At 41.9% G+C, this 27,235-nt stretch overlaps 2 protein-coding genes across 2 annotated transcripts in view; one reads left to right on the top strand and one right to left on the bottom strand.

The window, feature by feature from the left end:
- The window catches only part of LOC121577007 (ras association domain-containing protein 8), a 54,896-nt gene extending 41,600 nt beyond the window's left edge, over positions 1-13,296 (top strand). The window contains exons 4-6 of the mRNA XM_041890682.1: positions 3,367-3,564; positions 4,398-4,548; positions 10,660-13,296. Coding sequence (XP_041746616.1) covers positions 3,367-3,564; positions 4,398-4,548; positions 10,660-10,781 — 471 coding nt within the window. The 3' untranslated portion in view covers positions 10,782-13,296. The remainder of the gene's footprint in view (positions 1-3,366; positions 3,565-4,397; positions 4,549-10,659) is intronic.
- A 4,630-nt stretch (positions 13,297-17,926) lies between these two features.
- LOC121577006 (class E basic helix-loop-helix protein 41) lies at positions 17,927-21,967 on the bottom strand. The gene is made up of 5 exons (XM_041890681.2): positions 21,728-21,967; positions 21,554-21,617; positions 21,276-21,383; positions 21,052-21,163; positions 17,927-20,840 (listed from the first exon to the last, which is right to left on the bottom strand). The coding sequence occupies exons 1-5, from the start codon at positions 21,787-21,789 to the stop codon at positions 19,891-19,893; spliced, it is 1,296 nt and encodes a 431-aa protein (XP_041746615.1). The 5' UTR covers positions 21,790-21,967; the 3' UTR covers positions 17,927-19,890.
- Positions 21,968-27,235: the final 5,268 nt, after the last annotated feature.

Genomic DNA, 27,235 nt, shown 5'->3' on the forward strand with positions numbered 1-27,235 from the left:
CCATCACTCCTGTGTTCCAATGGGACGTTGTGTTTGCTAATCCAAATTTATCATTTTAAAAGGCTAATTGATCATTAGAAAACCTTTTTGCAATTATGTTAGCACAGCTGAAAACTGTTGTGCTGATTAAAGAAGCAATAAAACTGGCCTTTTTGAGACTAGTTGAGTATCTGGAGCATCAGCAATTGTGGGTTCTATTACAGGCTCAAAATGGCCAGAAACAAATAACTTTCTTCTGAAACTCGTCAGTCTATTCTTGTTCTGAGAAATGAAGGCTATTCCATGCGAGAAATTGCCAAGAAACTGAAGATCTCGTACAACGCTGGTACTACTCCCTTCACAGAACAGCGCAAACTGGCTTTAACCAGAATAGAAAGAGGAGTGGGAGGCCCCGGTGCACAACTGAGCAAGAGGACAAATACATTAGAGTGTCTAGTTTGAGAAACAGACGCCTCACAGGTCCTCAACTGGCAGCTTCATTAAATAGTACCCGCAAAACACCAGTCTCTGTGAAGAGGCGACTCCGGGATGCTGACCTTCTAGGCAGAGTGGCAAAGAAAAAGCCATATCTCAGACTGCCCATCTTAATCTTTTATTTTTATTGGCCAGTCTGAGATATGGCTTTTTCTTTGAAGTTGACGGATACAAATTTGAAACCACTGATCATGAAAATTGGGTGAAACTCCTGGACAAAAGTTGTGATTGTCCATTCCATATTGTCCATTTTACTTTGACCTGTACTGTTTTTAGGATATATTGTTTGTTAACATGACAGTGTTTTTTTGTTGTCGATTGAGCGCCGTCTCATTACATTGTCATACATTTTATCTCCAGCCTGTAGGCGACAGAAAAGGCCACATACAGTACTCTTTCTACCATATCCTATATCTGCTACATGATTTATGTTAGATAATTTTTTGACTGAATGTTGGTGGAGTGCTGCAGAGATGCGTCTCTCCAACAGCACCCTGGAGAGGCACGCTGGGAATGGACAAGCAAAATAATTCCCCCCCCTGCCTTTGAGAAAGTGGGCACTGCTTATCAAAGGGCGGCTTCGGTGCTCACCTAAAAAGCCCACATGCCACTCACTGGTTGAGAGAAATTGTCATTGTTTTTGGGCAGAATTATGTGAGGTTTTATGTGTTGTTGTTGGAGGTGCGTCTTTGTCAGTTTAGCTCAGAAAATGCAGCTGTTGTCAATCTGCCTCCACAGGCAGCCACCTAATCCTGCCTAATGAGCGGGCCGGCCGTGGGCATGACGCACAGCGGAGTGGCACTAACCTTTTGCAGATTGCCATTTGCTTGAAGAATGCTCTTCAAGCAAATCAGAAATGAGTATTTAACAATGCCGGCGTGGTATAATTATGCATTAAGGCACAAGAGGCAGTGCTGTATTATGAATACAGTCACAGGTAAATGCAGTTTTTCGGCCCGACATACAGTACCAGTCAAAGGTTTGGACACACCTAGTCATTCAAGTGTTTTTCTTTATTTTGACTATTTTCTACATTGTAGAATAATAGTGAAGACATCAACTCTATGAAATAACACATATGGAATCATGTAGTAACCAAAAAAGTGTTAAACAAATCTAAATATATTTTATATTTGAGATTCTTCAAAGTAGCACCCTTTGCCTTGATGACAGCTTTGCACACTCTTGGCATTCTCTCAACCAGCTTCATGAGGAATGCTTTTCCAACAGTCTTGAAGGAGTTCCCACATATGCTGAGCACTTGTTGGCTGCTTTTCCTTCACTCTGCGGTCCAACTCATCCCAAACCATTTCAGTTGGGTTGAGGTCGGGTGATTGTGGAGGCCAGGTCATCTGATGCAGCACTCCATCACTCTCCTTCTTGGTCAAATAGCCCTTACACAGCCTGGTGGTGTGTTTTGGGTCATTGCCCTGTTGAAAAACAAATGATAGTCCCACTAAGTCCAAACCAGATGGGATGGCGTATCGCTGCAGAATGCTGTGGTAGCCGTACTTGTTAAGTGTGCCTTGAATTCTAAATAAATCACAGAGAGTGTCACCAGCAAAGCACCATCACACCTCCTCCTCCATGCTTCACGGTGGGAACCACACATGTGGAGATCATCCGTTCACCTACTCTGCATCTCACAAAGACACAGTGGTTGGAACCAGAAATCTCAAATTTGGACTCATCAGACCAAAGAACAGATTTCCACAGGTCTAATGTCCATTGTTTGTGTTTCTTGGCCCAAGCAAGTCTCTTCTTTATTATTGGTGTCCTTTAGTAGTGTTTTTGTTTGCAGCAATTCGACCATGAAGGCCTGATTCACGCAGTCTCCTCTGAACAGTTGATGTTGAGATGTGTCTGTTACTTGAACTCTGTGAAGCATTTATTTGGGCTACAATCTAACGTGCAGTTAACTCTAATGAACTTATCCTCTGCAGCAGAGGTAATTCTGGGTCTTCCTTGATGGTTTTTACGACTGCACTTGAAGAAACTTTTAAAGTTCTTGAAATGTTCCAGATTGACTGACCTTCATGTCTTAAAGTAATGATGGACTGTCGTTTCTCTTTGCTTATTTGAGCTGTTCTTGCCATAATATGGACTTGGTCTTTTACCAAATAGGGCTATCTTCTGTATACCACCCCTACCTTGTCACAACACAACGGATTGGTTCAAATGCATTAAGAAGGAAAGTAATTCCATAAATTAACTTTTAAATCTCTTAATTGAAATGCATTCCAGGTGACTACCTCATGAAGCTGGTTGAGAGAATGCCAAGAGAGTGCAAAGCTGTCATCAAGGCATAGGGTGGCTACTTTGAAGAATCTCAAATATAAAATATATTTTATACTGGTTACTACATGATTCCATATGTGTTATTTCATAGTTTTGATGTCTTCACTATTATTCTACAATGTAGAAAATAAAGAAAAACCCTGGACGCTCCAATCAGTTTTATAAATTGTTATAATCACATAACATTAAAGGTGTGCAGGCACCTTGCATCATCATTTTAAAGACAGATAATGCCTATCCTCTCTCTGAATTTCTCACTGTGCCTTTCTATGCACTTCCATCTATATCAGGGTTTCCTTTACTCGGTCCTGGGGCCCCCCCTGGGTGCAGGTTTTGGTTTTTGCCCTAGCACTACACAGCTGATGCAAATAATCAAAGCTTGATGATGAGTTGGTTATTTGAGTCAGCTGTGTAGTGCTAGGGCAAAAACCAAAATGTGCACCCAGGAGGGGCCCCAGGACCGAGTTTGGGAAACCCTGGTCTATATAACAGTCTACCAGCAAAACCGATGATGTAGCTAGGGTGCTGGGAAGCATATGTTCTCCTAACCATTTACTCCTATTGGTCTAAAACTCAAACCTGTCTGTGTATCAGGGTGTAGAGGCGGGTCTGGAGGAGGAGCGTCTGCAGAGGGAGAGACAGGAGACTCAGAGGGTGAGCGAGGTGGAGGCCAGGGCGCAGGTACTCAGGGCCCGCACGGAGCTCAAGGCCCAGGACAGACAGTCTGTCCAGCTGGAAAGCAGCTGCAGAGCCGTGGACAGGTCCCTCGGCCAGAGTGGCAAGAGACTGCAGGTCAGACACAGGCATTGACACATGCATTAACATACACACACACACTGATGCATGAGCGTACACATGAACAAAGGGATGTAGAAACACATATAGAACACTTCTACAAAAATGTGAGCAAATTTGCCATTTCTTTTAGAAACTGTCATGGCCCAGTTACATCTCATTTTTACATTTAAGGAATTTAGCAGACACTCTTATCCAGAGCGACTTATAGGCGCAATTAAGGTTAAGTGCCTTTCTCAAGGGCACATCGATAGACTTTTCACCTAGTCAAGTGCTTTGCTCAAGGGCACATCGACAGATTTTTTTCACGTAGTCGGCTTGGGGATTCGACCTTACAATTACTGGCCCAACGCTCTTCACCGCCCAAAAGAGTTGGTTGCATCACATTTCAGTCTTATCCAGTAGCGAGTACATACATTTTCATACTGGTCCCCCGTGGGAATCAAACCCATAACCCTGGCGTTGCAAGCACCATGCTCTACCAACTGAGCCACACGGGATCTCCAAACCATACATAAAATTAGGGTGTTTTTGTTACTATGAAAGGTGAATGGAGGGCATTTTCTAGGCAGGGTTGTAACGCTCCTTCACGGGCGCACAAATATAATACGTCTCTGATTTATAAATGAAAATATGCGTATATGTTGCGTGCGAATCCTAGAATCTCCACGTATGCCAGAATTTAGTGAGATGTTTTTGCATGGTTGATAAATGAGGCCCCAGGAACAGATGACCAGTCAGTATAGCTGCAATCAGATTATACGTTTGAGTAAATACAGATGGCAAAAATATAGATTTATATCGTTGATCAATCTGTATCTCCCTTCCAGGACATGCAGCATGAGCTGGAGCAGCTGACCAAGGAGCTGAGACAGGTCAACCTGCAGCAGTTTATCCAGCAGACTGGCACCAAGGTCACCGTGCTGCCAGCCGAGCCCAGTGAGGACGAAGAGGGAACTACCCACACCGGACAGGGCACAGGTAATTTACATAAAATGAGCTAGATTCATAAATCCTCTGTGTGGGTGCAGCCACTTGCGTCGCTCTACTCTGCAATATTTTTCTCCCCAATTTCGTGATTACGTCTCATTGCTGCAACTCCTCAACGGGATCGGCGAAGGTCGAGTCATGCGTCCTCCGAAACATGACCTGCCAAGCCGCGCTTCTTAACACCCGCTCGCTTAACCCGGAAGCCAGCTGCACCAATGTGTCAGAGGAAACACTGTTCAACTGACAACCATGGTCAGCCTGCAGGCACCCAGCCCACCACAAGGATTCACTAGAGCGCAATGAGCCAAGTAAAGCCCCACTGGCCAAACCTTCCCCTAACCCGGATGACGCTGGGCCAATCGTGCACCACCCTATGGGACTCCCGGTCACGGCCAGTTATGACACAGCCTGGAAACGAACCCCAGGCTGTAGTGACGGCGCAACACTGTGATGCAGTGCCTTAGACCGCTGCGCCACTCGGGAGGCTTCTGCAATATATTTTGTTTTCACTACTGCTCTTGGTCACATCATATTGCTGAGTATTGCTTATTCATTGAAAGGGCAAAATCACATATTATGTGATTTATTGCTGATTAATTAAACAAAATCACTAACAAACCTGTCCACACTGAATAAAAAGGCATTATTTACAACTTCATGACATTGGCTACATCTCTAAGCACTGTGCAGGAGGTGCATGCACATGCCATGTGACTTGTCGGGCGACATTTTCGTGCAGCAAAAGAGCACAGATTTGTGCAGAAAATACTTTAAACCTTCAAATGAAATCAGGCCATCTAATTTTAATGAAAAAACACCATTCTGCTCTTCCACTGCTCTGTTTGTCTGGTCACTCAATCAGTTCCACTTAGGCTTTTCTACAGCAGTTCTCTTTCACTGTGTGCCTGCTGAGATAGGATGACTCAGCTACAGAGAGAGGGGGGAGAGAGGGAGGGAGGGAGGGAGAGAAGGAGACCATGCAGTGTGTGCATTTGTTCCGCCCCCTCAAGTGGCACTTATGGTCTCCATGCCAATTGCTGCCTAGATACGGCTGCCGGCATGCCCAGCATCACACACTCCTCCAACTCTCCCTCCCTCCATCATCATATCCCTCCATCACTCTCTCCCTTCATCCCCCTCCATCCCATGCTCAGTAGTTTATGTGGTGATGGACTCAGTGGACTGTAGTCTTGCCTACCAAGAGGCTAGGCTGGCCTGGCAGAGAGAACAGAGTTAGACAGAGAGCTAAGAACACTGTGAACACTGAGGCTTGTCAAAAGGCTATGGGAGCTTACGCAAACAATATTCTAGTCACCAGGTGGTCTTGGAGAACCTTTGAATACCTTAGAAGTTCAGTCTCTTTATAGAAAACTTGAATTTTAAATGGAGTTCGAAGGTGTAGGATAGTGCCCAAGTGTTCCATGTTAGAGACTGTAAAAATATTAGTTTTATGCACCAAACCAGGCCTTGTTAAAATATCCTCTATATCAACATACGCAACAGTACACCTTTAAATCCCACCTCACCCACCAAGTTTTTCCAGATCACTTTTCCAACATGTGCTTACCATTACCTCATGTAAAAGAGTTACTCTTGTATTTATATTAGACTTCATGCTAATGGTTTTCCATTATGTAAAGTAAGGAGTTTAATGTTCATGTCCTTCTAATAACCTAGCAGGACATGTGTGTTCAATCAGCAAGAGCCCTCTGTGTTTGGCCATTAAGTTAACTGTTATGGCTGGTGTCCTGCACGGCTCAATGCTGACACCCTGTGGTCAGATCAAGTAACGCATAGAGGAACATTCAAATCTGAAAAGTGGATTTGAGTGAATTTCTTTAAGCGATTGTAGTAACCTATCCTCTCTCTTTCTTTTCTTTCTTTCTTTCTATCTCTCTCTCTCTCTCTCTCTCTCTTTCTGTTTCTTTTTGTCTGTCTCTCTCTCTGTATCTCTCTGTCTCTCCCTCTCTCTCTCTCTCAAGAGAAACCCCTTTACATGAGGTAATGGTAAGCACATGGTCATGCACAGTTATAAAAAATCATTTGCATAAGTGATCTGGGAAAACTTGGTGGGTGAGGTGGGATTTAAAGGTGTACTGTTGCGTAGGTTGATATAGAGGATATTTTAACAAGGTCTGGTTTATCGCATAAAACAAATATCTTTACAGTCTCTAACATGGAACACTTGGGCATTATCCTACACCTCCGAATACTCAAAATTCAAGTTTTATATAAAGAGACTGAACTTCTAAGGTATTCAAAGGTTCTCCAAGACCACCTGGTGACTAGAATAGTTTGTTTGTGTAAGCTCCTGTAAGGGTTGGTGTGAGGTGTGACCCAGGTGCGGTGCAGGATAGACAGTAGACAGTAGGCAGAGATGGTGAAACAAGGATCTTTACTGGTGATCTGAAAACCAGGATACAAAATAACAGACTTGTCACGAGAAAATAAAGGAGGAGCAAATTGGTCTCCAAAAACAGGCTGACAGCAAACATACGAAATACTAACTATGACTGAAAACAACAATGAAACAGGGAGAACACTTCTCAAGTACCTGTACATACGTCTCGCAATCAGACACTGATTAGTACTGTTTGGCATTGAGAACTAGCAGAGAAAACAGAGCAAGGGAACACAGGGAAGTGAGGGCATAAATACACAGGTGAACAGGTAGACACAGGTGACACCAATAAGATAATGATTAGTCCAGACTGTGAGTGAGGAGGTACCTAAGGTTGTCGGAGGATGACACCTAGTGGGTCGCTCCGGAACTGCGACCCCCTCCTGTAACAAGCTCCCATAGCCTTTTGACAAACCTCAGTGTTCACAGTGTTCTTAGCTCTCTGTCTAACTCTGTTCTCTCTGCCAGGCCAGCCTAGCCTCTTGGTAGGCAAGACTACAGTCCACTGAGTCCATCACCACAGAAACCGCTGAGCATGGGATGGAGGGAGGATGAAGGGAGAGAGTGATGGAGGGATATGATGATGGAGGGAGAGAGTGATAGAGGGATATGATGATGGAGGGAGAGAGTGATGGAGGGATATGATGATGGAGGGAGAGAGTGATGGAGGGATATGATGATGGAGGGAGAGAGTGATGGAGGGATATGATGATGTAGGGAGAGAGTGATGGAGGGATATGATCCCACGGGGGACCGGTACGAACAAATATGATAAATGTATGCACTCACTACTGTAAGTAGCGTCTGCTAAATGACAAAAAATTTAAATGTTTTAAAAAATATGATGATGGAGGGAGAGAGGGAGAGCTGAGGTGGCGGAGTGTGTGGTGCTGGGCCGGCCGGCAGCCGTATCTAGGCAGCCATTGGCACGGAGACCATAAGTGTCACTTGAGGGGGCAGAACAAATGCACACACTGCATGGTCTCCCTCTCTCCCTCTCTCCCTCCCCCTTCTCTCTTTCCCTTCTCTCTCTCTCTTTCTCCCTTTCTCTTTCTCCCCCTTTCTCTCCCTCTCTGTCCCCTTCTGTCTCTCTCTCTCTCTCAATTCAATTCAAAGGGGCTTTATTGGCATGGAAAACATATGTTTACATTGCCAAAGTAAGTGAAAAAACAATAACAAATTAATAGTTAACATTAAACACAAAAAGAATTCAAGAGAGAAAGACGTTTGAAATGTTATATTAATATTAACTACTGTATGTACAGTGTTGTTACAATGTGCAAATAGTAGAAGTACAAATGGCAAGGGAAAATAAATAATCAGATAAATATATTTTTCATTTATTTGTGTTTCTGCTCCACTGGTTGCCCTTTTCGTTTTGCAACAGGTCACACATTGCAAACTGCTGTATTTCTGTATATTTATGTCAATGATACAGTGGGGGAAAAAAGTATTTAGTCAGCCACCAATTGTGCAAGTTCTCCCACTTAAAAAGATGAGAGAGGCCTGTAATTTTCATCATAGGTACACGTCAACTATGACAGACAAAATGAGCGAAAAAAATCCAGAAAATCACATTGTAGGATAATTAATGAATTTATTTGCAAATTATGGTGGAAAATAAGTATTTGGTCAATAACAAAAGTTTCTCAATACTTTGTTATATACCCTTTGTTGGCAATGACACAGGTCAAACGTTTTCTGTAAGTCTTCACAAGGTTTTCACACACTGTTGCTGGTATTTTGGCCCATTCCTCCATGCAGATCTCCTCTAGAGCAGTGATGTTTTGGGGCTGTCGCTGGGCAACACGGACTTTCAACTCCCTCCAAAGATTTTCTATGGGGTTGAGATCTGGAGACTGGCAAGGCCACTCCAGGACCTTGAAATGCTTCTTACGAAGCCACTCCTTCGTTGCCCGGGCGGTGTGTTTGGGATCATTGTCATGCTGAAAGACCCAGCCACGTTTCATCTTCAATGCCCTTGCTAATGGAAGGAGGTTTTCACTCAAAATCTCACGATACATGGCCCCATTCATTCTTTCCTTTACACGGATCAGTCGTCCTGGTCCCTTTGCAGAAAAAACAGCCCCAAAGCATGATGTTTCCACCCCCATGCTTCACAGTAGGTATGGTGTTCTTTGGATGCAACTCAGCATTCTTTGTCCTCCAAACACGACGAGTTGAGTTTTTACCAAAAAGTTCTATTTTGGTTTCATCTGACCATATGACATTCTCCCAATCCTCTTCTGGATCATCCAAATGCACTCTAGCAAACTTCAGACGGGCCTGGACATGTACTGGCTTAAGCAGGGGGACACGTCTGGCACTGCAGGGATTTGAGTCCCTGGCGGCGTAGTGTGTTACTGATGGTAGGCTTTGTTACTTTGGTCCCAGCTCTCTGCAGGTCATTCACTTGGTCCCCCCGTGTGGTTCTGGGATTTTTGCTCACCGTTCTTGTGATCATTTTGACCCCACGGGGTGAGATCTTGCGTGGAGCCCCAGATCGAGGGAGATTATCAGTGGTCTTGTATGTCTTCCATTTCCTAATAATTGCTCCCACAGTTGATTTCTTCAAACCAAGCTGCTTACCTATTGCAGATTCAGTCTTCCCAGCCTGGTGCAGGTCTACAATTTTGTTTCTGGTGTCCTTTGACAGCTCTTTGGTCTTGGCCATAGTGGAGTTTGGAGTGTGACTGTTTGAGGTTGTGGACAGGTGTCTTTTATACTGATAACAAGTTCAAACAGGTGCCATTAATACAGGTAACGAGTGGAGGACAGAGGAGCCTCTTAAAGAAGAAGTTACAGGTCTGTGAGAGCCAGAAATCTTGCTTGTTTGTAGGTGAACAAATACTTATTTTCCACCATAATTTGCAAATAAATTCATTAAAAATCCTACAATGTGATTTTCTGGATTTTTTTCTGTCAATTGTCTGTCATAGTTTACGTGTACCTATGATGAAAATTACAGGCCTCTCTCATCTTTTTAGGTGGGAGAACTTGCACAATTGGTGGCTGACTAAATACTTTTTTTCACCACTGTATATGTATGGGGCGGCAGGTAACCTAGAGGTTAAGAGCGTTGGGCCAATAACTGAAAGGTCGCTGGTTTGAAGCCACAAGCCGACTAGGTGAAACATCTGTCGATGTGCCCTTTAGGAAGGCACGTAACCCTAATTGCTCCTGTAAGTCGCTCTGGATAAGAGCATCTGCTAAATCACAAAAATGTTAATGTATTTCACCTAACAGATACGGAATCTTATTGATATTTGTTTTATCAAATCCTTTTTGGGTCCTTGTAATCTGATGGAAATATGTGTATCTTATGTCGTCGTACATTTGGCAGGAGGTTAGGAAGTGCAGCACAGTTTCCACCTCATTTTGTGGGCAGTGGGCACATATCCTGTCTTCTCTTGAGAGCCAGGTCTGCCTGTCGGCCTCTCTCAATAGCAAGGCTATGCTCTCTCTCTCTCTCTCTCTCTCTCTCTCTCTCTCTCTCTCTCTCTCTCTCTCTCTCTCTCTCTCTCTCTCTCTCTCTCTCTCTCTCTCTCTCTCTCTCTCTCTCTCTCTCTCTCTCTCTCTCTCTCTCTCTCTCTCTCTCTCTCTCTCTCTTCTCTCTCTCTCTCTCTCTCTCTCTCTCTCTCTCTCTCTCTCTCTCTCTCTCTCTCTCTCTCTCTCTCTCTCTCTCTCTCTCTCTCTCTCAGACTTAGTTCCTCTGTCTGGTTCCCTGAAGCGTCCCGTCTCCTTTCACCCGATGCCTGGTCACCTTCGGGTCCTGCACAGTCCGCTGACATCTGGCCTAAACCCAGAAGGGATCTACGTGTAAGAGAAAAGAGGACACGCTTGGGGTGACTGTGTTCCCCTGCTAGCTGGACCCCTGAATACCACCTTAAAGGTAGCCTGGTACCACTAAGACCTGATCCCAGATCTGTGTGTACTTTAGCCAACTCCTCAACACCCAGTCACTCCTAGTCAAAGAAGTTGGCTAAATACAGATCTAGGACCAGTCCTAAAGGATCCCTGTGATGGGACATCCAAGTACAGGATACCTCAGTAGCACTCTCCGGTCCTTGCTCTGTTCTGTTACCTACATAACATGGAGAACAGGAACAATTAAATAGATTATATGGTTATGTCTCCGACATGGGCCAACATATGACGATGATAGCTCCAATGATGAAGGAAAAACTATGGGTAACCTATCTGACTGCAGGGTGCTTGAATGGACAAACAGAGATAGTTGAAATAAACAATATAGCAACAGACATGAGCACCGTGTGTCATAACCCAAATGATTTTCTCTCTATGGAAACCTTGGGACTAAAGGTGATGCGTCATTATCATCATCAGCATCATCATTGTTTTCATCCCTTTAAAGCATATGCAATTACTTTATTATCATTTTAATTAATAAAGATGTAATGTAGCTACATTTGAAACATTAATATTTAATCCATTATATCAACATACAGTAAAGAGGTTCGATACTATTTTTTATGAATGTTTGCATTTTGGAAGATATCGCTCCAAACTGAAAATCTTGCAGTTGAAATCTGTGAACTATATATTTGAAGAGTTTAGTGATTCTGTGGTAAATAATTGTATTTTATCCAGTGTATTGATTGATGTATGGACTGCATTGAGTCATGGATGAGATGTCTATACGGTGGCCCTATGGGGCAAAGTAGCTTTTAAAGGATGTCTGTTTCTGAAGCATTTATACTGCATCTGTATCATATCAAACTTTGACCGTCAGCTCACAACAACCAACAGGCAGACTGTTTCTGCTCTGTTCCGATTGTCATTATACACTATGCACAGTTATACAACCAATGGTTCAGGGCTTTGTTACTGAAGAAAGGGTAGATGTTAGCCTATGAACTGTCCAAAAGTGCTGATATGTAAATTATTGTCAATGCATATATACGATATGTGATATGTCAACTGACATATTAACTTATTGAAATAGTAGAATACTGTAGATAGTATAAAGTTTGGTCACCGTTCACATTTATTTCCAATTGCTGAGGAAGAAGCAGAACTGTGTATGTACACTTATGCAGTATTGTTAATGTAACAGTATCAAATGAACCGAAAGTGTTAGTTTTCTCGTCTATCTTGTGTTGAAAATATATATTACTTTGCCAAAATGTTTAATCTTATTAATCTGTAAAGAAATGGGGCCAAAGATTAGAGGTCTTATTGCATGTGTTTGTTTTTCCAAGTAGCCATATCTGAATACTTATTGAAACCTAAAGGCTCGATTTAATCCATAGCGCTGACCTGTGATACAGCTCGATAGCAATTTAAAGGCAATGTTTCTGCATTCGAGAAGACTGCATTCACGGTAAATGCTGCATATGTCGGCTCAATTGGAAATTACCTTTACTTTTCAATCATGCTACAGTGCAGAGCTTCAGCGCTATGGATTAAATCGAGCCCTAAGTGACAGTAAAACAACTTTTGTAAGATCCTAAGAGGGAGTGGTTTGGCTCAATTGGCATATATGCAAAACTAGACTGGTCCCAGGGCCTGTATTCATAAAGCATCTCAGAGTACAAGTGCTGATCTAGGATCAGTTTTTATCTTTTATATCATAAGGAATATGAATACATAGAAAGAGGAGACCCATACTCTGAGAAGCTCTGTGGATAATGACCCAGATCTGTTTTTCCTGTCTTGCCAATTCCTTGGCATGACAATGACCAGAGGAGTTGCCAAAACAGCACAAACTGACCTGGAACCAGGGTAATGCAACACCACACCACTAACTATAACACCACTGACTAAACAACACTCCATTTTAGTTTTTGTGTTAAAGAATTGATCAAATGAACCAATTTTTACATGATGTATACAATAGTTGCCCTCATTGTACCGAACACCTCTTATTGGTTTTGATAAACGAATGGTTCACTGCTACTCAGCTTTTAATAAGTTCTTAACAAGTGCCTTATACTCATACTTATTTCTGCATATACTGTATACAACTAATGTAAAGATTTACCGGGTATTATTCCAACAATGACCCTGCTCTGTTCTATCCTGGTCCCAGATGTGTTTGTAGTCTTGCCAATTCCTATAGTCATTGTTACGCCAGTGACCATAGGTGTTGGCAATACAGCACAAACAGATCTGGGACCAGGCTAGCTCTGTTCATTGTGCGAGTAAGATGTTTATGGAAGAAACAGGTAGTTTGACATTTATTTATGATAGATACTTACCATAATTGGATCATTTATTTCCCGTTTAAGGTAAAGTCGGTGGCTGTATACAGTGCCTTGCAAAAGTATTCATCCCCCTTGGTGTTTTTCCTATTTTGTTGCATTACAACCTGTAATTTAAATTGATTTTTATTTGGATTTCATGTAATGGACATACACAAAATAGTCCAAATTGGTGAAGTGAAAGGAAAAAGAATTCTAAAAAATAAATAACGTAAAAGTGGTGCGTGCATATGTATTCACCCCCTTTGCTATGAAGCCCCTAAATAAGATCTGGTGCAACCAATTACCTTCAGAAGTCACATAATTAGTTAAATAAACTCCACCTGTGTGCAATATAAGTGTCACATGATCTCAGTATATAGACACCTGTTCTGACAGGCCCCAGAGTCTGCAACACCAGTAAGCAAGGGGCACCACCAAGCATGCGGCACCATGAAGACCAAGGAGCTCTCCAAATAGGTCAGGTACAAAGTTGTGGAGAAGTACAGATCAGGGTTGGGTTATTTAAAAAATATCTGAAACTTTGAACATCTCACGGAGCACCATTAAATCCATTATTAAAAAATTGAAAGAATGTGGAACCACAACAAACCTGCCAAGAGAGGGCCGCCCACCAAAACTCACGGACCAGGCAAGGAGGGCATTAATCAGAGAGGCAACAAAGAGACCAAATATAACCCTGAAGGAGCTGCAAAGCTCCACAGCGGAGATTGGAGTATATGTCCATAGGACCACTTTAAGCCGTACACTCCACAGAGCTGGGCTTTACAGAAGAGTGGCCAGAAAAAAAGCCATTGCTTAAAGAAAAAAATAAGCAAACACATTTGGTGTTCGCCAAAAGCCATAGTGGGAGACTCCCCAAACAAATGGAAGAATGTACTCTGGTCAGATGAGACTAAAATTGAGCTTTTTGGCCATCAAGGAAAACTCTATGTCTGGCGCAAACCCAACACCTCTCATCACCCCAAAAACACCATCCCCACAGTGAAGCATGGTGGTGGCAGCATCATGCTGTGGGGATGTTTTTCATCTGCAGTGACTGGGAAACTGGCCAGAATTGAAGGAATGATGGATGGTAGTAAATACAGGGAAATTCTTGAGGGAAACCTGTTTCAGTCTTCCAGAGATTTGAGACTGGGACGGAGGTTCACCATCCAGCAGGACAATGACCCTAAGCATACTGCTAAAGCAACACTATAGTAGTTTAAGGGGAAACATTTAAATGTCTTGGAATGGCCTAGTCAAAGCCCAGACCTCAATCCAATTGAGAATCTGTGGTATGATTGCTGTACACCAGCGGAACCCATCCAACTTGAAGAAGCTGGAGCAGTTTTGCCTTGAAGAATGGGCAAAAACCCCAGTGGCTAGATGTGCCAAGCGTATAGAGAGATACCCAAAGAGACTTGCGGCTGTAATTGCTGCAAAAGGTGTCTCTACAAAGTATTGACTTTGGGGGCGTGAATAGTTATGCACGCTCTAGTTTTCAGTTTTTTTTTATTATTTCTTGTTTGTTTCACAATAAAAACAAATATTTTGCATCTTCAAAGTGGTAGGCATGTTGTGTAAATCAAATGATACAAACCCCAAAATAAATCCATTTCAATTCCAGGTTGTAAGGAACAAAATAGGAAAAATGCCAAGTGGGGTGAATGCTTTCGCAAGCCACTGTAGCTGTAAGAAACCACTTGTATGTTTCCATAGGTTGTTTTGGTCAGTGTTTAACATTTTATGTCCTGTGCTCTCCCATGTTAAGAATTAAACTGTACATACATGTTTTATTTTTCTGCCTTAATTCACAGCAAATTGTTCAGAGATGTATGGCTACTGGCTGCTGATGTGACATGGATTGCATTATTATAATAAAACAATGTGACAAACTTTTTGTCGGCTTATATGAAGTTGTCCATGAGTCTGATATTCTATAAAATTTTAACTGAAAGAGGCACAGGACATAGGAAGAGTACACCGGAGAAACGTGCCCTTTTCACCCTACCATGCCGACCCGGACCAAACTGCTGGCTCAGATATTTTCTTTTTACATTGTACTTTCCAGTACAGTGTAAGCAATTAAGGTGGACGTGTAACAAGGCCAGCTCTGTACAACTTGGTTTGGCTTGCCTCAGTTTGGCTCAGTAGTGTGAAAAGCCCTATGGTGAAAGAAGTGGGAGCTACCTGATGATGGAGATGGCAAACGTGTTGTGGGTATCTCCACTAGATGGCGATGTCCGTCCAATAATCACAAAGCCATCGACTGAACTGGATGGCTCTGGTGGTTCTAGGGGGCAATGTGGGAAATCATTGCATAATAATAACCTAGTGGAGTATTTCTAAACTATTAGCGGTCATGAAAACACTTCAGGCAACAAGGTTCAGTCTGACAAATTTCTCATTTTAAACTCATGTCTGGTTTATGAAGAGTTTTACAGTGAATTGTGTTATAGAAATCAGTGGGGTTGACTTGATTCCCTTACAGAAAAATATTGCAGCTTTGAAACTGCAGTAAAAGTGCAGTAACTGCAGTCGACTGTGGTATTTTGAACACAGTAATTGCAGAATAACTGCAGTGTACTGCAGTTGAACTGCAGTTATACTGCACTCTAACTGCAATCTTTTTTCGTAAGGGTTAGAATAAGTTTACTTGATATACATACTAGTTGTTTACCCTCCTAATCTTTTAGCCTATTAGATACTTTCACTAGTATCCTGAATTCTGGTGGCAACTGTGTAAAGCTTTAGTCAGACAGAAAGTATTGTGGTTTCGCCAGTGAGGGTGGAAATGTTGCCGTTTGGAATATTTAACTACGAGACTACTTTATCATTACTATGCAGAGCATTACTGATACAGGGAAACCCCAAGGCTGTGTCTGTGCTTCACTGACCTTGACTAAAACAGAAGTAAGAAGTGACTGGAAATCAGCTTATTACTGTCTGATTCAAATAGCTGACACATCTTTGAGTTTAGGGGTGGTTATCAACTAGTCTTACAATTGTTTTTGAAATATTACCTAACAATCCAAACAGAGAAACACAAATGTCATGTTAAAAACTAGAGATCAAGGCTAGGTATGAACCACCTGTATTTGGTCGATACCAAAATGTACAATAGTGACAATTGGTGACATTTCCAGTAATGCCTGTGTTCAGAAATAACAAACTAATAAGATATCAAGGTATCCAACTAATTGTGACAACATAGACCTAAGGTACTGTGGGTGGTCTTTGTCACTAGGCCTACTCAAATGTGTTATTAGGAACATAAGCCCTTTTGCCCTTTTCACTGGAGTTGATCTTGCCAAAACAGCACAAAAGTAATGAAAAAACGTTGTTTTGCATCAGCCAGTGCAGAGTCAGAGTGAGTGTAAGTGTAAGCATACTTCATCATTCTCTTATCACATCCCACTGGGCACACGCTGGTTGAATCAACGTTGTTTCCACATCATTTCAATGATGGAATAGACGTTGAATTGACATCTGTGCCCAGTGGGATGACACTAGCTCTAAGCCTTAGCTTACTATACATTCCACAGCTGGCTTGATGTCAGCTGATTAGAGAGCTAGTAACAATACAGATCAACATGAGGACTTAACAGTATCAGGGTGTACAGTATGACTTCTTGTTCACACCACTTGTTGTTGGAGACCCAATTAAATGTGGATGCTACCATGATTATAGATGTAGAAGTGTTCAGAAACATCTTCTTATTTACAATAAAAGTGACTCAAAAATGACAGAATATACTATTCCCCATTCAGTTAGGCAAAACTTAATTTGAAACACAACCAAAACAAACTGCAAATGCATCCAACAAGTTTGTAAAGTCAAAAGCTTGATGTAGTCATTAAATGCTAGGAATATGGGACCAAATACTAAACTTTTGACTACTTTAATACACTATAAGTGAATTTGTCAATTGTTAGTACATCATTGCATGGTTTGTGATCATCTCTAGCATGCCTTCTATCAATGAAAGCATTGGTTATAGCTACACTAAATGACCAAAAGTATGTGGACACCTGCTCGTCGAACATCTCATTCCAAAATCATGGGCATTAATATGGAGTTGTTATAACAGCTTCCACTCTTCTGGGAAGGCTTTCCACTAGATGCTGCGGGGACTTGCTTCCATTCAGCCACAAGAGCATTAGTGAAGTCGGGCACTGATGTTGGGCGATTAGGCCTGGCTCGCAGTCAGTGTTTCAATTTATCCCAAAGGTGTTCGATGGGGCTGAGGTCAGGGCTCTGTGCAGGCCAGTCACGTTCTTCCACACCGATCTCGACAAATCATTTCTGTATGGACCTCGCTTTTCTGCACGGGTGCATTGTCATGCTGAAACAGGAAAGGGCCTTCCCCAAATTGTTGCCACAAAGTTGGAAGCACAGAATCGTCTAGAATGTCACTGTATGCTTTAGTGTTAAGATTTCCCTTCACTGTAACTAAGGGCCAAACCATGGAAAACAGCCCCAGACCATTATTCCTCCGCCACCAAACTCCTAACATCCGCCAAACCCAGATTCGTCCATCGGACTTCCAGATGGTGAAGCGTGATTTTTGTCTATGGAGATTGCATGGCTGTGTGCTTGATTTTATACACCTGTCAGCAATGGGTGTGGCTGAAATAGCCAATCCACTAATATGAAGGGGTGTCCACATACTTTTGTATATATAGTGTGTCTATGAAGGAAACAATCCATTTTGTGGTTTAAAAAAAACAACAACAAAAAACAAACTATGAGACATCCAAATAGTTTTTGGTCTGATATTTATTTTGCAACTTGTCAGCAATAATTTAGAACAGCATATGTGTAAAGCATTAACAAAATATGCAACAGTTGCTCGGTTAAATATTTTTGGACATTGACATCAGACATATATTCCATAGTATATTCACAAAATTATTTACACACACATGCCACTTTTGATGACAGTTTAAACTCTCCAACCCTGTTCCTGGAGAGCTACCGTCCTGTAGGTTTTTGCTCCAACACTAATCTAGTGCACCTGATTCTAATAATGAGTGGGTTGATAGGCTGAATCAGGTCAGTTAAAACTGGGGTTGGAGTGAAAACCTACAGGAGGGTAGCTCTCCAGGAATAGGGTTGGAGAGCCCTGGTTTAAAACATAGTGGATTTGAGGCAAGAGCTGCTGAACATACGCTAAAAATAAGCAAAATTGGGTATGCAAATTAAATGTAGTCACTCACACAAGAAACTCTAAACACATAGTAAACACCACATTTGCAGGAATTAATCTCTTAGAAAAAAACAAGGATTGTACATTTTAAAAGGACATTTATCAGAACTATCGGTCCCCAGACCAAAGTTACCTCTCCATCTACATACACCTATCCTGTATGTGTTTGTGTTAGAATGTGATACTACAGCTACGTCTTCATTCTGAGGCTGAGTATCAGTTGTATCATGTAGCTTTATAAGTACAATAAGACTTATTACCCAAAATGAGCTATGATTAGTGGCTTAAGGTCTGCACAAAATCACTAAAAAGCCTCAATATCTGTAGTAGCCTAGTATCTGGTTCTTCAAACACATTCACAGTCTGTACAGTCTGGAGTAAAATGTATGCCCTCTAGTTTAGTGATTTTCTAAGAATAGATACAGTGATGGACTAGAATAGTTGGAAAGTGAGTGTTGGGAGGGAACAGGGGGGATTTTCCAAAAGCAGAAACAAGTGCACTTTATCTCTCAAATAGTAAAGAACTATATGTTCATCCTATACATACAAACTTCCAGAGCTAAGAAATACACAGGTAGTTACATTCAATATCAAAGTTCTATAAGGTGCTATTATACCTAGTATCATTTTGCTGGAGGTAGCCGACAGGTCACGCGGTGTCTCATTATGCGTGCCGAGATGCCAACCAATCAGGGACATAATTGTCAATTGTCATAAAACAGCATCTTCCAATTAAGTGCTTTTTTCAATATGCTAAATATCAGCAGTCAGAAAAACGTATTTGAGGAGGTGATTGAAAATTCCAGAAGACTAAATAGACAAATAAAAATGTGTTGGCATGGATAGGGAACTACATAATATGTAGTAAGATGATTACTCCTGTCATTTATCCAGTTAGTTAGTAATGTGTGTGTGTATGGAGGGTACTCTCTCTAGCATTTTAAAACATAGGAAATGGATCAAACCACACCTATCACCGTTAGTCAGACTGTACAGTCAGTCAGTGGAGGTCATTTGCAACTCCATACATTCAATGTGACTAGTAGCTGATTGGGGATCTGAGGACAATACTGCCCATAGAAGCGGATTGTTTATCTTGATGTTTTGGCACTGATATTGCCAGTTTTAAAGTTTGTGTCAATGGAAAAACTACTCCAGCTCAATATGCCCTAGGACTGTAGAATAACAGACTTGTGCATGTTGTTATTGTCAATCATTGTTGATTATCATTCAGATTATTCTTGCATTAAGTGCAAAAGGCACAGACTGTCACAACATCCCCCTGCCTGGCCAAAATACATGAGAAATTCAACTGTGAAACTTGTCTCGAAACTCCTACTATCAATTAAAATAATCGAAAATACGAAAATAAGGTAAAAACAGACAGCTATCAGAAAATCCTAAACAAGATAATATGCTGAATCCAAATCAAATTAGGATATAGGCTACACATGTAAATTAGCCCGTTTTTACAATAAATAAAATAAAATGTTATCTTCATTATGTACAGTCATTTTCATTGTCTGGGGAGTCGTTCCCTAATATCATCATCATCATCATCATCATCATAATCATCATTCTCAGGGTTGTCCTCCCTCTCCTCAGGTGAGCCCGGCTCTGCCACGTTTGACATGTCACTGTCGTCAGAGAGAGAGTGCTTGGAGTTGGAACCGAATCCAGAGCTCTTCTCTGTCGACATGCCGGAGAAAGCACCTGCGGCAGCAGCAGCGGCCGCAGTTGCCGACGGGTGTGAGTTAAGGCTGGGGTATAACCATGGAAACGGGGAAGAGAGAGCTGCTGCTGCCGCAGCAGGGTACACAAACTTCTCTAGGTTACTTTTGTCGAATAGCGGCATGTAGGTCGCTGCTGCCGAGGGATTGATTAAGTAAAATGGCATGCAAAATGGAGTCTGCTGTCCCACGCCAGTTATTCCCATCAAAGAGTTAATAAAGGCCAGATCAGGTCTGGTGGTCGTGTCTGCGCCCGTCGTGCTGTTTCCAGCCCAGTTCATCTTTGGTTTTTTGGCAGCGCGGTCATCCCCGAACTCCTGCTTTATCTTTACTGCTTTGCTACGGTCACATCCTTTATTCCCATCGTTCTTTTCCGCCTCACCCCCGTATCCACTGTCTGTGTCTGTGTCATTCTCGTTAAGCTCCGCGTGGCTCCTCTGTATGACCGATACGCGGTCATGTCCGGCTTGGCTTTCCACTTTCTGGCTATCACGCTCCTGCACGTCTCCGGCAGGTAGCTGGGGATTGAGCAATGGCGCACCGGGCTGAAACTGCGCAGATACTTTGTGCAAGTGGTTGATGAGCTGCGCGCACCGCTGCTCGCGCATATTCCAGTTCTCGAACTTGTTGAGGTACTGCAGGACCTCTTTGGCACATGCTTGGAACCCCGAGTGGAACGCATCCAAATCAGCGTGAATGGACGTCTTCATAGATCGATCCCGTGGAAAACATGCATCTAAAGTTAGAAACGACACAATTTACAATACAGAATTGATTCGTAATCAACTGTGAGAACACAACCAATAGGCCTATCGAATTTGATTTAGGCTACAATAACTTTTACGCACAGCCTATCCAAGCCCAACTCTAAATCCAAAGTAGCCTAGGTAGAGAAACCTATAATAGTCAAACATTGAACAGTCATTGGAGGTTATGTAACAATTTACCATTCTGCAAAGCAATAATCTTCTGGTGTTGTTGCTCAGTGACTGCAGTCAAAGCGTTTAAATGCTTCAAAGTTAACTCGAGAACAACTGCTTTCTCCAAATGCCCGAGCGTCTGAAAGGGAAAACCATGAGATCCAATTACTCAACAATCATTTAACAATACATTAAAATAAAAACACACATTATTAGGCTATACATCATCCTTCATAATTGCAAAAGCTTACCGTCAGTTTGAGATGTTCGGGTAACAAATCCTTCAGCTGTCCGATACATTCATTGATTCTGTCTCTCCTCTTCTTCTCTATCAGTCGGTGTGGTAACTTGTACGCGTCCTGGGAACAATAAGATAGATACATTTGATTAGGACCACAGAAACGAATGACAGCGTTAGATTAATTCTACATCAAGTGCCACATAGTCAAGACAGTTGTGTTATCCTACAATGACTTGTTACCTATCAGACATTTTATTGAGATACAAACTAGACAAAATGAGCGCATACCTTGCCATCTTCGCGCTTCAGTCCTCTTTTCGATTTACACATGTAGAGTGAGGAGTATTCCACCCTGAAATAAATAAAAAGGGCAGGATAGTCACATAGTTATAAAGGTACCAAGGGTGGACATCTAATAGTTCATGGACAGAGCCCATACTGTCCCAAAAATGAAATAATTACCCTAAGAAATTGTCATGATCAATAAATTGTCTGTCTTGCAGACGCGGTATTCTTTCATCCATAACTTGTCGGTAGGCTATTCCACTTTGTCTTTACACTGTTTGTTATTCTAAAACCAGCAGACAGAGAAGGTTTGGGAAGATGTTGCAGCGCGACTGTTCTCGATAGTGCTGTGCTATTGAATGATGTCTATTTTCCTGAACTGCCACTTTGCGAGAGGTTTGTGCGAGAGCGCACAGCGCACGCGCGCCTCGAGTCGGAACAGCTCCAACTCACGTGTAGATTGCACCAGCACAATGTCCGGTAATTAAGACCTTTGCAAGACTCAGTCTAGTAGGCTACGTCACAGCCCGTTTCTATGGCAATGCAAACTAAGACCATATCTATTAATTTATGGTATTCTATTGGAGTTAAAAGTCATAGTCAAACGACTGAAAGAATAGTTTATTCTATTATGTCCGTTCTGCGGGTGCACATCCTCATCCCATTGAGGTCCGCTTTGACCATGTAGGTGAATGCGGCGCGCACACGGGCAAACGGGACTGTGTGTCCGCGTGCGTGCGTGCGTGTGTGCGTGCGTGCGTGCAAGGAGAGTGTGGTTAAGGCGCTCGCGCACACACACACATCCCGGGGGCGAGGTAGGCTGCTCATCCCTTCTCATGCTGAGTAGCTCAACCCGCCAGCCGCCCTGAGGTGCGTTTTCAGTAACCATGGCACTGGCTGAGTAGGCTACTCGAAAACGTGCGCCGCAGTTCCTTATTCCACCAGCCCGAAGGTCGAGGTGACATCTTTCAATGAACAAATTTATAATAATGTATGCAACCGTGTCATTGTGCTATACATAATGCATTACAAATAGGCTACATTATTGTTGAGCACATGAAGTTAATGTGAACATGGCCCATGTGAGAAGAGAAACAATTATATGTGTTAATTTATGCATTCATGGCTATTGAAACATGTTTTACTAATTAGACATGCCATATTATTTAGATCCAATATCGATACTTTGGAGATCATAATTTTGATATTTTACAATAAGGGGTCATAGGAAGAAATAAACGTTCAACTGTTATAAGTTATGTTATTAGTAATAAATAGGCAAATAGTGTAACTTCTTGGCTGTAGGCTATACTAACTTCAAACAGGTTTCACTGGTTTCACCATATAACCAAGCAGCTTCAGTATACTTACTCTAGCCATGGAATATACCATGTAATACTTACAGTACCAGTCAAACGTTTGGACACACCTACTCATTCCAGGGTTTTTCTTTATTTTTTAAAACTATTTTCTACATTGTAGGATAATCATGAAGACAGCAAAACTATGAAATAACACATATGGAATCGTGTAGTAACCAAAAAAGTGTTAAACATATCAAAATATATTTTCTATTCGAGATTCTTCAAAGTAGCCACCCTTTGCCTTGATGACAGCTTTGCACACTCTTGGCATTCTCTCAACCAGCTTCACCTGGAATGCTTTTCCAACAGTCTTGAAGGAGTTCCCACATATGCTGAATACTTGTTGGCTGCTTTTCCTTCACTCTGTGGTCCAACTCATCCCAAACCATCTAATTTTTTTATCCGACATATAGGCCTACTTTACTGACATGAAAAGGTTGGATGAAACCTGGTTACTGGCATCCTGAGGACACGAACTAATCAAAGAGAATGATGACTTTAACCACGTTTCCATACAGTTTTTGTAAGTAACATAAAACTGTATAAAAAAAATCAGGTGTGATGGAATCGGGTAGTTTCGGTACAATTTTATAAATGGCGACAAATAATTTGTTCATTCGACATGGTGTGATCTTTTTGTGTGGGTAAAATTAATTATCCGAGAAATGGTGGTGGAAAGTCCTTTATGCGCGAATAATGATATAATATCAATATTTATATAATATATTATCGAATTAAACTTGGAGTCACGCGATGATATGGTGAGTGGTCCTCCCACTATGACTCAAGAAAGCATGCAGTTTATTAGGCTACAGATAAAATAAATTATGATGATCTTCACAAGGTGGTGAAAGTGCATGCGGTGATTGATGCTGCTTTCCAATAAATATCGAGGGTCTTATTCTGTAGACATGATGATCGATGCTTCGCTGCGGTTTGACAAATACAAAATAATCTCGCTCTTTTGTCCATAATAATCTAGTCATGTATCCTACCCGCACTGTATCTGCGAGCTGTTGGCTTAAGTGCATGTGCCAAGACCAGAGTGGGCACATTAGCAATGTAACGCAAGTTTTTTGGGGGATAAAACCATCAGTACAGTTGAAAATGCGATGTAAACCCATTTAACTTGTATTCTTTATTCGGTCCATGGGAATTTAACCGCAAAAGTTATTTTTATGTGCACAATGTCATCACGCACAGCCTTTTATCCGCAACAGGTCAATTTGATGGAAACACATCTCTGGTGGGAAAATGCCAATATTGTTTTTATTCGGATTTTAGAATATTTGCATGAAAATCTGTCGCCAGTTGCATGGAAACCGAGCTAGTGGCAAATCTCCGATGACAGTGGTAAACCCAAAGCAACACCCTGGGCTGCCACCAACCATTGTGCTTCTGTAGTATGGGATACTATCCAGGCAAGCACTGAACGTTCCTACAACATTACATAACGTTCAAATGGAGTCCAAATATGGTTTCATTAGCATGACAACATACCATGTTTTTAAAATGTCCAAGGAGTTTTTTTTAAATAATAATTATTAGAAGAGCATAATGGGTTTACAAATATTACGAGAAAATGTTCTAATGATTGTTTTCACCGCTTTTGAGAAAAAGTTTTATCAATATCATGGGAACATCCCTTGGCACCTCTGTCAAACATTCAGGGTACTTTTAGCAAACTTGCCATTTTAACGTTAAGAAAAGGTCCATACCCAGATAGCACATTTGGTTCCTTGGAAGTTGTGGGAACGTATGTTTTTGTATTCCCATTGGTTCTGGGAACAAAGCCATACGTTTCCTGACCGGTAAAACTGAATGTTTATTAAACGTTCTGAGAACATAAGTGAACATTTCGCCTGTTCAGGGAATGTTCATTTTTAGTTGCAGGGAGGTTCTGAGAACTTTTACTGAATTCCTTGAAGGTTTTATTAATGTTGTGAGAATGGAAATTATAGGTTATTTGAAGGTAATTAAATAAAGTTCTGAGAACATGTTTCAATAACACTGCTAGCTTAGGTTGTTTTGAACTCCAAGCACAGATAGGACATGTGGAAATTAATTCACTTTGGCATTAATCATGCAAACACTTTTTTTTATTATTGTGGCTTGGCATCAATGAGATTCAAACCTATGATCTTCTGTTCTCTATCCATGGAATTAGCCCACTGCGCCACCAGGACGGAGCTAGCATGCCATGTTTTTTTAAACTCATAAAGCTGTTCATTTTAGTCTATTCAAACAGACCCCATTTCAAAGGAAACAAGCACTCATTAAGATCACACTTACAGTGAGGGAAAAAAGTATTTGATCCCCTGCTGATTTTGTATGTTTGCACAGTGACAAAGAAATGATCAGTCTATAATTTGAATGGTAGGTTTATTTGAACAGTGAGAGACAGAATAACAACAAAAAAATCCAGAAAAACGCATGTCAAAAATTTTATAAATTGATTTGCATTTTAATGAGGGAAATAAGAATTTGACCCCCTCTCAATCAGAAAGATTTCTGGCTCCCAGGTGTCTTTTATACAGGTAACGAGCTGAGATTAGGAGCACACTCTTAAAGGGAGTGCTCCTAATCTCAGCTTGTTACCTGTATAAAAGACACCTGTCCACAGAAGCAATCAATCAATCAGATTCCAAACTCTCCACCATGGCCAAGACCAAAGAGCTCTCCAAGGATGTCAGGGACAAGATTGTAGACCTACACAAGGCTGGAATGGGCTACAAGACCATCACAAAGCAGCTTGGTGAGAAGGTGACAACAGTTGGTGCGATTATTCGCAAATGGAAGAAACACAAAATAACTGTCAATCTCCCTCGGCCTGGGGCTTCATGTAAGATCTCACCTCGTGGAGTTGCAATGATCATGAGAACGGTGAGGAATCAGCCCAGAACTACACGGGAGGATCTTGTCAATGATCTCAAGGCAGCTGGGACTATAGTCACCAAGAAAACAATTGGTAACACACTACGCCGTGAAGGACTGAAATCCTGCAGCGCCCGCAAGGTCCCCCTGCTCAAGAAAGCACATATACATGCCCGTCTGAAGTTTGCCAATGAACATCTGAATGATTCAGAGGAGAACTGGGTGAAAGTGTTGTGGTCAGATGAGACCAAAATGGAGCTCTTTGGCATCAACTCAACTCGCCGTGTTTGGAGGAGGAGGAATGCTGCCTATGACCCTAAGAACACCATCCCCACCGTCAAACATGGAGGTGGAAACATTATGCTTTGGGGGTGTTTTTCTGCTAAGGGGACAGGACAACTTCACCGCATCAAAGGGACGATGGACGGGGCCATGTACCGTCAAATCTTGGGTGAGAACCTCCTTCCCTCAGCCAGGGCATTGAAAATGGGTTGTGGATGGGTATTCCAGCATGACAATGACCCAAAACACATGACCAAGGCAACAAAGGAGTGGCTCAAGAAGAAGCACATTAAGGTCCTGGAGTGGCCTAGCCAGTCTCCAGACCTTAATCCCATAGAAAATCTGTGGAGAGAGCTGAAGGTTCGAGTTGCCAAACGTCAGCCTCGAAACCTTAATGACTTGGAGAAGATCTGCAAAGAGGAGTGGGACAAAATCCCTCCTGACTACAAGAAACGTCTGACCTCTGTGATTGCCAACAAGGGTTTTGCCACCAAGTACTAAGTCATGTTTTGCAGAGGGGTCAAATACTTATTTCCCTCATTAAAATGCAAATCAATTCATAACATTTTTGACATGCGTTTTTCTGGATTTTTTTGTTGTTATTCTGTCTCTCACTGTTTAAATAAACCTACCATTAAAATTATAGACTGATCATTTCTTTGTCAGTGGGCAAACGTACAAAATCAGCAGGGGATCAAATACTTTTTTCCCTCACTGTAACAAGATAGAGGATAGAGAGAGTTTTGTTGATGCTGAGAACGGAATGTACAGTGGGGAGAACAAGTATTTGATACACTGCCGATTTTGCAGATTTTCCTACTTACAAAGCATGTAGAGGTCTGTAATTTTTATCATAAGTACACTTCAACTGTGAGAGTCGGAATCTAAAACAAAAATCCAGAAAATCACATTGTTCAAGATGACGGTCAATCACCCTCGGTCTGGGGCTCCATGCAAGATCTCACCTCGTGGGGCATCAATGATCATGAGGAAGGTGAGGGATCAGCCCAGAACTACACAGCAGGACCTGGTCAATGACCTGAAGAGAGCTGGGACCACAGTCTCAAAGAAAACCATTAGTAACACACTACGCCGTCATGGATTAAAATCCTGCAGTGCACGCAAGGTCCCCCTGCTCAAGCCAGCGCATGTCCAGGCCCGTCTG

This window comes from Coregonus clupeaformis, chromosome 11 (genome assembly GCF_020615455.1).
Source record: "Coregonus clupeaformis isolate EN_2021a chromosome 11, ASM2061545v1, whole genome shotgun sequence".
NCBI classification, from domain to species: domain Eukaryota; kingdom Metazoa; phylum Chordata; class Actinopteri; order Salmoniformes; family Salmonidae; genus Coregonus; species Coregonus clupeaformis.